At 31.8% G+C, this 12,253-nt stretch overlaps 1 protein-coding gene across 16 annotated transcripts in view; it reads left to right on the plus strand.

Annotated features, from left to right (window-relative positions):
- LOC139482682 (tumor protein p53-inducible protein 11-like) overlaps nt 1–12,253 on the plus strand; it is a 202,034-nt gene that overhangs the window by 149,831 nt on the left and 39,950 nt on the right. For 2 of the 16 annotated variants that reach the window (XM_071266735.1, XM_071266734.1), the window contains exon 2: nt 3,426–3,529. The exons of 11 other annotated variants lie outside the window; for them this stretch is intronic. In XM_071266735.1, coding sequence (XP_071122836.1) covers nt 3,453–3,529 — 77 coding nt within the window. In that variant the 5' untranslated portion in view covers nt 3,426–3,452. Of the gene's footprint in view, nt 1–3,384; nt 3,530–11,258; nt 11,809–12,253 lie in introns of those variants that run through there. 3 more of the 16 variants (XM_071266733.1, XM_071266746.1, XM_071266739.1) reach the window with 3 other exon arrangements.

A 12,253-nucleotide genomic window follows, 5' to 3' on the forward strand; every position in this document is an offset into this window, starting at 1 on the left:
CAATAGTCTGTTTTGATGACTCTTTATTCAATAGTCTGTGTGTAGATGACTCTTTATTCAATAATAAGTCTGTGTGTAGATGACTCTTTATTCAATAGTCTTTTTGTAAATGACTCTTTATTCAAAAATTTTGATACTTTTTATACGACCGCTGGCCCCTAAACAAATATATACTAGTCCAGTGATAATGAACGCCATACTAATTTCCAAATTGTACACAAGAAACTAAAATTAAAATAATACAAGACTAACAAAGGCCAGAGGCTCCTGACTTGGGACAGGCGCAAAAATGCGGCGGGGTTAAACATGTTTGTGAGATCTCAACCCTCCCCCTATACCTCTAACCAATGTAGTAAAGTAAACGCATAACAATACGCACATTAAAATTCAGTTAAAGAGAAATCCGAGTCTGATGTCAGAAGATGTAACCAAAGAAAATAAACAAAATGACAATAATACATAAATAACAACAGACTACTAGCAGTTAACTGACATGCCAGCTCCAGACTTCAATTAAACTGACTGAAAGATTATGATTTCATCATATGAACATCAGGCACAATCCTTCCCGTTAGGGGTTTAGTATCATACCATCATAACATATATGAGAAGAACATAACCCGTGTCATGCCAACAACTGTTTTTAGAATAAATGTGTTTAGTTCCGATGCAAAGACCTTATCAGTGACTCAATATTAACGCCAAAATATGCAATCTTTAATGACTTGACAACAGTATCGTAATTATATCCCTTCTTAATAAGTCTATTCAAAGGTTTTGTAAGTTTCTGAGGTGAATACTGACACCTTTGTGCTTTATAAAGAATATATTTCCATAAAAAATTGGATGTGAAATACCTGAACGTATTAGAAGTCTGCATGTTGAGCTATATTTACGAATGATGTCTTTATACCGATGATAAAATTTAGTAAATGTTTTGACTAGTTTGTGATATCGAAAACCCTGGTGTAATAATTTTTCAGTAATACATAAATTTCTCTCGTTAAAATCTAAAACATTGTTACATACACGAGCGAATCGTACAAGTTGAGATATATAAACAACGTAAGATGGGGACAAGGGAACATCACCATCTAAAAACGGATAATTAACGATAGGAAATGAAAAATCATCCCTTTTATCATAAATTTTAGTATTCAGCTTTCCATTAGTGATATAGATATCAAGATCGAGAAAAGGGCAGTGGTCATTGTTAGTATTAGCTTTATTTAAAGTAAGTTCAACAGGATAAATTTCATTAATATACATACTGAAGTCGTCATTATTGAGAGCCAAAATATCATCCAAATATCTAAAAGTATTATTAAATTTGTTTATCAGATGTTGTTTCGATGGGTCTTTGCTTATTTTTGTCATAAATTGTAACTCATAACAATACAAAAACAGGTCCGCAATAAGTGGTGCACAGTTAGTCCCCATTAGAATTCCGATAATCTGACGATATACGGAATCCCCAAAGCGAACAAAAATGTTATCTAGTAAAAATTCAAGGGCATATATATAGTATCAAAGCATGTCCAATTAACATAGTTTTTTTGTTTATTTTAATGAAAAGAGTGTAAATGATCGGCATAATAGAACAAAATCGTAAATGAATTAAATATTTAATTACAAACATCATGGATAATCTACAGAATTCAATATTTCACAAGGAGCAATCATGGAACTAAGGAAAACTTGCGTGAATTTCCCCGGGATAATGGTTAGCAACGTCCGGGGATATGGGTTAGCAACAGCCAGGGGCTATGGGTTTTGTAACGACGTGCATTAACCAATCAAAATCCTAGATATATACTAAGCCGGGGATGAGACTCTTTATTGAATAATTTTGGTGAAGATGACTTTATAGAATAGGCTGTGTGTACTCTTTATTCCACATCCTTGTAGTAGATAGCCCCTTATTGAATAGTCTGTATGTAGAGCAGCCTTTTAACCCTTTAACCCCCAATCCCGCTTGTAGGCGTGATGGCAACAACCATTCTTTGATGGCCCATATGACCCTCCATACCTTTTTTGAACTGCCCCACCTAAACTGTCATGATAGCAGGGACTTCAACCAAGCAGTTCATGGGCCATAAACTCTTCTCAGATGTCTGCATATGAAAATATGGCACTTAGAAAGCGGTTAAAGAGTTCAAAATAGGAAAAATGTGAAAAGTAGCCAAAATCAGGTGGGGTTTGGCATCTTTTGATGGCCACTACGTAACTAGTAGTCATTGCAGGTATAAACTTTTATTGTAAATGCATGCATAGGTGGTATAGGAACACAAAGAGGTATAATATGGCCAATAGGAATCTAGTCTGTAAAATCTAGGTCACTGTTTTGTCAAAAATCCGTAAAAACAGACATTTAGGCAGACCTGACTTGACAATAATAATCTGGCAGCAAGACACTTAAGTCCCATATACTACCAGTTAGCATGAATGGACTGCTGCATGCAGTGTAACTATAGGGTAATACTTGAATGACAGAGAAACACAGTCTGGTCGATGTTCACCTCTCAAGGTCGTTTTAAAATCCGAAAATAGATGGAAAATGAACATTTTTCAGTGGGGGGTGGGTTTGAGAAAATCTTCCACCTCTCACCCCATCCCCAACCCCGCAGCCATGCCATCCGCCCCCAAATCTCAATACATAGTTTGATAGATGAGCACCAGTTACAACATCGAGAGCTAATTTGCGTATGATTGCAAATTTTTGAAAATGCCTGAATTTCAAGAAATCTCTTAGGGGCGAATGAGTTAATTGAAAAAAGAGTGCATGTTTTTAAAAAATCTTGTTGGAAAAGATTGATGGCAGATTTATCGAAATTTCATCTGAATATATTCCAATGTATAGAGAACTATTAATCTTTGAGCTTCTTTCCATTGATCCTTCTTTCCTTCACTGCATCTTGGGGAAAGTATTGAATATTCTTTGATAAGTGCTATAAACATGTTGATCAAGTCTTTTATGTACTGACAGTAATGAAATTAAATGCTTCACTTGCTGCAAAAACAATCACTTTCTGTCAAAACCATCAAAATAACAATGTTATGAAATAATTCCTCAAAGCTGTCGGACACTAATAACAATCTCAGAACACTAATTATCATTGCTTTTTATTCTGCTGCACAGTGACATGGTTATTTTCTTAATTATATATGTGATTTTGTCATTTTAAAGGATAATAGGATTTTTCTAACCTTTATTTATAAGACATAACAGTGGATACTGTGAGGAAATGAGTTGGAAACTTGATTGAATTATATTGTTATTGACACGAAAAATAAAACTTTCATATAAGCAGAAATACTGCCTTTAGAAATGTCATTGACAGCTTGGTTTCTTTATATGCTGAATATGTTGCTTTTGATTAACTTATAATGGAAATGAATCAAAGACGAATTGTTCAATTGTGAAGGAGTTTGATGACATATTTAAGAAAGGAATGGCTTCTACTGGGACCATACCTGGGGTAGAGATCACAAGGTGTTCTTCAAGTAATGTGGATACAGTCAAATGTTCGTAAGTAGTTATATTCTTCACAATCTGTTAAAATACAAAATATTCTGATTTAATCTTCGGTTAACATTTTTGCAGAGTGAAAAAAGTCTGGTAATTTCTTTTTACCAATTTTAATGCCCTCACTGCTAGGCAAAGGGGACATTTAAGTTTACCCTTGTTTATCTGTATGTCACAATATGGATGTCTGTTCTCTATTTGTACAATTTGACATTTCTGTACTTCAAATTTACTTTGTCGCAACCAAATGTTCTGAAGCTTATGCACAATGCTTATTACCACCAAACACAAATTTGGTAGCATCACTTTCACCACCATTCTTGAGTTATATCCCTGTATAAATTGAAAAATTTCCACACAATTTCTGAAAACAAAACATCAATTGGTTTGACTTAGAAATATAACTTAACATTGACTCCTGCATATTTACAAGCTGGAGCATTTGTGTCCCATGAACATGGAGCATTTGTGTCCCATGAACACATTCTTCTTTAATAATGTTTTATATAGAATCATTTTTAAGACACCTAATTGTTTTCTTGTGAATAGGGAAAGTTTGGTAAGAATTTGTGATTAAATTAAGTTTGTTCAGAGGATTGATACATTTTTTGTTATTAATCTTTATTTGAATGTATAGAGATTGTTGGTTTTATTGGCACATTTAAGGTTTAACTTAGTACATGTATATTGATCATCTGAATGTGCAATAGTTTAGAGCTTTGCCTCAGATGTGCAATAATTAAAAACTTTGCTTTCTTTAAGCAATTTTGATTTCAGTGACTCCAAAGTTTGTGTTCTTTTTGTTGTCAGTGCTGCTATTTCATAGAAGAGTCCCTTGAAATGCATAGATGTTTGATTCGATTTCAATGTTCATTTTCAAAATTAATAAAGACTAATGATAAACTAATTTCATCAATTATAAAAAAGAAGATGTGGTATGATTGCCAATGAGACAATTCTCCACAAGAGACCAAATGAGACAGAAATAAACACCTATAGGTCACCATACGGCCTTCAACAATGAGCATAGTCTGAGCTATAAAAGGCCCCAAAACAACAATGTAAAACAATTCAAACGAGAAAACTAAGGGCCCAATTTATATACAAAAAAAATAATGAAAAACAAATATGTAACATATAAACAAATGACAACCACTGAATTACAGGCTCCTGACTTAGGACAGGCACATACATTCAGAATGTGGCAGGGTAAAACATGTTAGCGGGATCCCAACCCTCCCCTAACCTGGGACAATGGTGTAATAGTACAACTTAAGAAGGAACTATGAAAATCAGTTGAAAAATGCTCTCAACTCATCAGATGGATACAAATACAAATACTACACAGAGTGAACGTGGCTTGGTACTTGTTTATTCAAAAATCAAGTGCATCTATCTATTTTCATTGACTCAATTTTGTTTTTTTAGTCTTATTATAAAGCCAGTATGATTTTCAATCAAGGTAAAAAAAATTATACCAGGTAATTTTTAAACATAATTGGATGACTTTTGTGCTAGCATGCACAGTATTTCAAATCATCAGTTATATAATTGATGTCCTGAAATTAACAATGTTATCATGTCAAACTCACTGCCAGTGTTGCATTAAAAAAGAAGGCTTTAAACATGACATTTTAAAAATGCTTAGAAGAAAGAACAAAATTTACACCTAAAATGTTCACAAATGAGGGCTTTCTATTGATTTTCTAATTAAGTAAGAAATGAAATCTTTTGGACTTTAATCAATTCCTAGAAGTTACCTTCCTTGACAGCTGACACTAGAGTAATTGCAGTGAATTGTCTATAGTTAACTTCATAGATATGCATAGGATACTGTTAGAACTGACAATTATATTTCTTCAAAAGTCAGTTGCCTTGCAGTTTTCATGAATGATTGATACTGTGTAGTACATCTTTAATGCGACAGTTATAATTATTGTCTCCTTTTATTGTTTATAAGCTGATGTTATTGAGAACAGCTTCAATGTACAGAAAGTGTAAAGCAAGAAATGGTTGATTAGTGAAGTCAAACTGATAAGATAGGATATTCATGCTTATTACAATAAACAACAATCAACTATTCTATCAGTTTGCATATATACAAATCAACCATTTTATATTTACATATTCTATATATTGCTTATGTTGAGTAATCCTTATGTGCCTTCATATATTATGTATTGGTATGTTATAAATGCTTACTTCTGTACAACCAAATTAAAAGCTTGATTGTTCAACTAGAAAGATCAGCACAATTTTCATGGTTTTTATAGATTGGTAATTAAATGGATGGAGTTTTTGGAACGTTGATGTATCGATTATAGTATTATCAACTCATCTTTCAGTTTTGATGTAGACCCAATACCAAGAAGTTTCAGAACCTAGAAACTACTAAGGACGTTGCCATACATATTTATGCTGTTTTATGACATTTGGGAAATGTGCACTTTTTTCCAGACTGTGAAATTTAATCATTTTGCAGAAATCACTTTGATAAATTGTTGCTTTGCGTGTAAACAGTGCCTTCAAAACTTTTTAACCAAATAGATTACAACTTCTATAGGGATTCTCATTAATGCACCAATGACAAAACTGTTTTAACTGAAGTTTGATCTTTACAGAGATAACCACTCATTTTTGTAATGAATTGGAATTTAAAGAGATAAAAACCTAAACTGCTTCATATACTCACACAATCCTGAACAGCAAATTTCCCAAAAGTAACAGAAATTGATGGTAAATTGTAATAAATGCAGAATTGCTCTTGATGAGTTACTGCTTGATAACCCAAACAAATATTGCATTCGTGAGTGCACAGTTTAATTGCTTACAGGTGCATATGACACTCAGAATTAAGTTCTTTGAAATTGAATTTGAATGAGATGGTATTTTACAGTGACTTTTTCCTACCGATTTGAAGGCAAGATTTATAGGCATGTTATATAAAAGACAATGATAACCTGAACAGATTTCAGAGAAACTAATATCTTCCTGATTATGCTTGAAGTATTTGCCACTGGATGGTAAAGCATTAGGAACAATAAAAAAGTTCAACAAATAAGCATTTAAATAACTAATTTCAGAAGAAAGAGGTACTCTTCAATCCATATTTTGTATATAGACCTAAGATGCCATTTACTCTGAAAATTTCTTAAGCAAATCAATCAATTTTCCTTGATCTCATTTAATGGCTTTCACAAAAATTCCTTTTAAGCTTTCATAATTAAAACAAAAAAAGGTAATGCTTACTGAAATGATTAAGCATCCAATAGGTTTGCTTTCAATTTGTGTTCTTTAATAATTATACTTGTTTATACCATAATGCAAAATGGTCTATGATATGCTTAACCCTCAATTTTGGTTGTTTATACACAATATGTCAATAAACCTTTTAAATGGAAATTACAATAGACAGATCAACTGAACTGTGAAAGATCTATTAGATTATAATTTAATAATTGATGATTTTTCTCATCAAATTCACATTAAGTCCACCAATGTTCTTTCATTAAAGATAAATTTGATATGAAAATTGACTTAATGAATGGTATGTTTGTGAATTACAGTTGTCCAGGAAATTGGAATATGGCAAGATATGTGTTCTGTCAGAACACGGAAATGACACATCTTCAATATAACATCTATACAAACAGTTTTCAGAGCAGCTGAATTTGTTATTCATGACAAGATTACAGATTTTCTTTGTTGAATTGTTCCTAATGCTTTATTGTGCTTAACATATACTAACAAGAACAACCTGTTTTTCTAAACAGACTGAAATTGTTCTCCCATTTATCAATTTAAAGAATCAAATTCAAACTTCCACTTGAAAATGAGTTTTCCTCTATTTCCTTTACAATTTGCTATAGGTCAAATATATTTGGAATACAGAATGCATTTTAAAGTATGCATGCATATATCTGTCCTTGAAGTTAATGAGTAGTATCAACTACTGGAAATATGTCAATTATATTTGATCTTAAGATTCATTGTTGTCTCATTTCCAAATATACCACATCTTATTTTTATATTAAGTATACATTTCTGTCTAACATAGTTGTCTACTACCTTGGCCTCATTTTTATGGTTCAATGATCCATGTTTTGTTTTCCTGCGAACTAAAATCAGCATATATCTGTCATGCAGGATCTTGATACATGTAGTTTAGAATAAGCATTTAAACCCTAGTTTTCTTTGGTAAAAGCAAATACAATTGGTTCCCTGTTGTGTAGTTTCAATGCTACTGTTTCGTGAATTTCCTCTATGTTAAACCTCTCTTTAATCTTCTCTCATTTAATTTTGCTTTCATTGCAATGGCTTAGATAAGGAGCATACTTTTATATTAGAAAACAACTGACTCATGAATCAAAGTATTATAATACTGCAGTGCACAGTTCCTCTCTCTGATCATTTGTATTTGGTGCATGCACAGGCTGTTTTATCTCATTCATTAAAACAAGAAAGGTTTAATCTTGATACTGCGTTACTGTTATTGATATTGATAAAATACCACAATATATTAATCTTCTTGTGTTTTGCTAAAGAAATTATTGCATTTTTGACATATTCAATATTTTAGTTTGAGCGTAACATGTTCTGAGGGGATTTAATACTTTGTAAGCCTTCTTTAAGATTACTAATAAATTATTTGCAGTTATTACTTAATTGATTTCAATACTTTTAATGCTAATGGGAAATGTGGAGAAACAATGATTTATAAGATTTTCTGTAAAAGAAATGCATCTGAAGATTTTGCACTATAGTAGGAAATCCATTTTTTGAAATAATTGCATGGAAGGATCTTTTAACTTGATTTTATATTCCATAACTGGAAATATACATCAAAAACAGATCTACAATGTATTCCATCTCTTGTCACAGTACTACATGTACTGTTTAAACAACCCTAGATGTAGCAGTGACAAAAGAGGCATTTCTCAACCAACAAAAGCTAAACTTTATATAGGTGAGTTACAGACAAGTAATCTAGGTCCTGGGCACTGTGAACAAAGGCTGCTTTACAAAGGTCTTTCTAAAGCATGCATTCAAATTCCACTGAGGGAAGAAGACCAAAAAATCATTTAAATAACTCAAAACAATAAACATGAATAAGAGTTTTTAAGACTTAAAGGATTGTTAGATATATGCTTTATTTTATTACTGATGACTTGACTGAATCTTCTAGACAGCAGTTGGTTAAATTGTTTGACCAGTCGAACATTTTGATTTGATGAAACAAATTGCAGTTGTGTCCTAATTTTGAATACACTGCAAAAAGTGGAGAGAAACAAAGTGATTTTAAATTACACCTTTTCTAAGTGATTCTTGCAGCATCAAGATGCAGACAGATCTATGATAAAAGTTATATATATGTTTTAAAGGTTGGGTTATTGACAATAAAGTCTTATTTCCTACATTAATTTTACGAAAATGACAAGTATCTATCCAAGCAAGGAATGGTTACAAAACACATATTGATTCTGTAATTATGCCTTTGATTTTAATGAGGTTTTTTGTTGTCGTGTAAATTGGAATTAAATTGTTTTTGTCTTCCTTCTGGACGAAATCGATTATTTCTTGCATAGAATGTTTCCTCATAAAACAACACGATAAAGTTTTAAGTCTTTTTAACATGTGCATGACATAGTTATTAACAACTTTAAATGGACTATGTATAGTTAGGAGTGTTGATCTATTAGAATCTAGCTTTCCAATTGTGAACATTCCATTTTCTATGTAGCATCATTCCAGCAGAGCTTGCATATTGAGTATAACTATCTTTTATTTGAAAAAATATCCCAGGGCTTGGGTTTGTGTCATGATTTTCTGACAGAAGTTTGATTCTTACAAGAAGGAGATTAAAGTTAAAGTCATAACTTTTAACAGTTTGACTTAAGCAATTATTATCAAATGTCTTTGTTCCAATTTAGATCGGCATTATGTATAATTCGTGTAATTTTTTGTCAAGCCTTCGACTTTTGTCAAAAATTCGTGACATGGGATACTACATTCCAACAGCAGATTGCCTACCCTTCCAGAGCATCTGAGATCACACATGGATTTTTGTTTGGTTTGTGTGTTCGCCCAGTCTTTTTATGAAGTGTTTTGTTCACAATTTTTTTTTTTTGGGGGGGGGGGGGTTGCCATTGTTTTGATGGTCCTAATTCTTTGACTTATAAGTTTTGATTTTCCTTTTATTTTTGTATAGCTGTTCTTTTCCAAATATTTTTAAGTTGAATCTTTCAGGTTGTCTTTGGTTGCTGTCTGCTAGATCAGGTTGTTGGATCTCTTTTGAGTCGTTTCATATTTTGTCATGTTTTTGGCCTAATTTAGCTTACTAGAGTAGGGTATTGTCATTTATTATTCTTACAAGGGCACTTATTTTTTACCACAAGTATGCTGCTTATATACTTTTCATGTGAGTTTATTATTAGTTGCAGCACCTGTGTTTTTGTCATATCACTATTCCAGTAAAAACCAGTTTTGAGCTTTCTGACTGACATGAACAGATGAAGAAATTGTTCATCATTTAACTGTTTTAAATAGAATGAGATGTTTTATGTAAATGAAACTGACATATGAGTTGTCTATTTATGAGAAGTTAGAAAAGATAAAGTACTTAATATTTGTTTTAAGCAAAAGGATTTACACTTAAAATGTTGTATTAAATCAAATAGAAATTTACTGTTGTATTCTGTTATACTGTGGTTAAGTGCTGAAAACCACAAATAGAAATGAAAAAAGATGTATACTCAAACAAATATGTTGATTGCAATTTAAGACATTTGTGATAGATTTAACAAAGTGTATTTATAAAGAAGTACCAGCTTTATTTATTTTCATATATCCCTAATTACCAATTAAATAATTAGCTAGTTTTAGTTAAAGCTATCATTACTTATGTTAAGCTAATCTGTCGTTGTACATTAACTTTCACAAAAATCTTCTTTTCTGAAAGTACCATGCCAATCGCAACCAAACAGGACCACACAATCATCCTAAGTATGTAAGTACATGTAAATAGAGAGAGATAGCTCTGACTTCCAATTCCCAAAAACAATAAACAATTCAGTTAGCTTGTTAGCTTATTATGGGGGTTATTGCCCTTAAAAGAACTTTCCCATAATACTTGTCCTTACCAGAGGCGATTAAGGGGGGGACAGTGGGCCTGCCCCCTCCACCATTTTTCTTGGGGAAATTTGGTTGATTATATAGGAAATCACTGAAGCATGACAGGAGCAGGCCCCCTCTAAGGTAGTGTTATATAACAGCGTGAAACCATAACAAACAGACTGAAACTTTGAAAAGCAAAAATGGTCAGCAACACAATTACTACATTAAAGTCAAGTGATTGTCATCAGTCAACTTGTGTTGCTTTTAAGCAGGGATTAAGCCAAATTTTTGTATTTAAGGACATCTTGAAATATTTCAGGACCTCCATTATTGGATTTCCTGATATCCTGAAATATTTCAGAAGCCCCATAATTTGATTTCAAGACATCCTGAAATAGAATTAAAAATCTTTCCACTTAATGACAGGGTTCTGGTACATTCTTGCAGTTTTATAAGCAAAATGGAATGATTACAATGGATCATATTGAGTAAACCTAAGTGTGTCCTTTATACCCTTTTATTTTGGTTAATTTAATTCTCCCCTATGTAAAGAAGATTGCTTTACCATTTTACGTATGGATTTTATATCCTTATTTTATGTAACAATACTTAATTGTCTAGATTATTTTAAGGTAGTTAATGACCACCATACAAAATTTTTACAAAGCTAATTATTTCAGTAGCAGCACGAAAATGGCGATAAAACATTAAGTGTTATCGTCATTAATCACAACATAATGAACAAACTTTTGAAGTGCAATCTTGGTTTATATAATGGTTACCTTCAGTTTTAAATAAACATTTATTTTTGGAAATAATTATGTTGCTATGTGTTAAATATGAAGAAAAGGGAATATTTCCAGTCAAAATATTGACTTTAAGATATAAATAATGTTTGTCGAGGAAGCAAATTAATACTAGAATCATTATTTTTTCATCATGAAGTGTTTTTATTATCTTAAGATTTTGATTGAACTACTAGGAAGGAAGACTTCCTTAATCTTTCTTTTACTTGACTACACCTGCAAAGGACTTGTGTCCGTAGAGTGAAAGAAAAACGTCAATATTTCATTTGATTTAGGAAGATATATTTGCCAAAATCATTTCTATTACATGGAGGTTATTTGAGCAATGGAGCAGCCACCTCATGTGAGGCCTTCTACTCTTTCGTAAGTTGAATTGCATGATTTTAATGATTAAACTCACTTTCTTTGATAATGTTTGAAAAAATAGATTAACAAAGTTATTAAAGATCAAATCTTTAAATTTTGTCAATTTTTTTCAAATGAAAACCAACAAGGACCTATATCGATAATTGTAAGATAATCAGTTCTATTTAATTGTTAAAACAGAACTAATAATGTAATCATATTTATTGGAACACCAGCTAGAAAACTATCAAAAATTGAAGTGGAACGATATTCAACTGATAATAAGACACAAACCAGCGGCTGCCAATGATATTCTAGAGTTGACAAAAGGTCCCTCAATTCGTCCAATTTGATTATTAATCTAACACGCAGCATACTTTATACTGAAAATTCAGAAATTTTCTTTGTGTCACTGAATATTATTTTGCGTATATTTGAAGTACTTTTTAATTGAATTTACTGC

The sequence above is a fragment of the Mytilus edulis genome, chromosome 7 (genome assembly GCF_963676685.1).
Source record: "Mytilus edulis chromosome 7, xbMytEdul2.2, whole genome shotgun sequence".
NCBI lineage: Eukaryota > Metazoa > Mollusca > Bivalvia > Mytilida > Mytilidae > Mytilus > Mytilus edulis.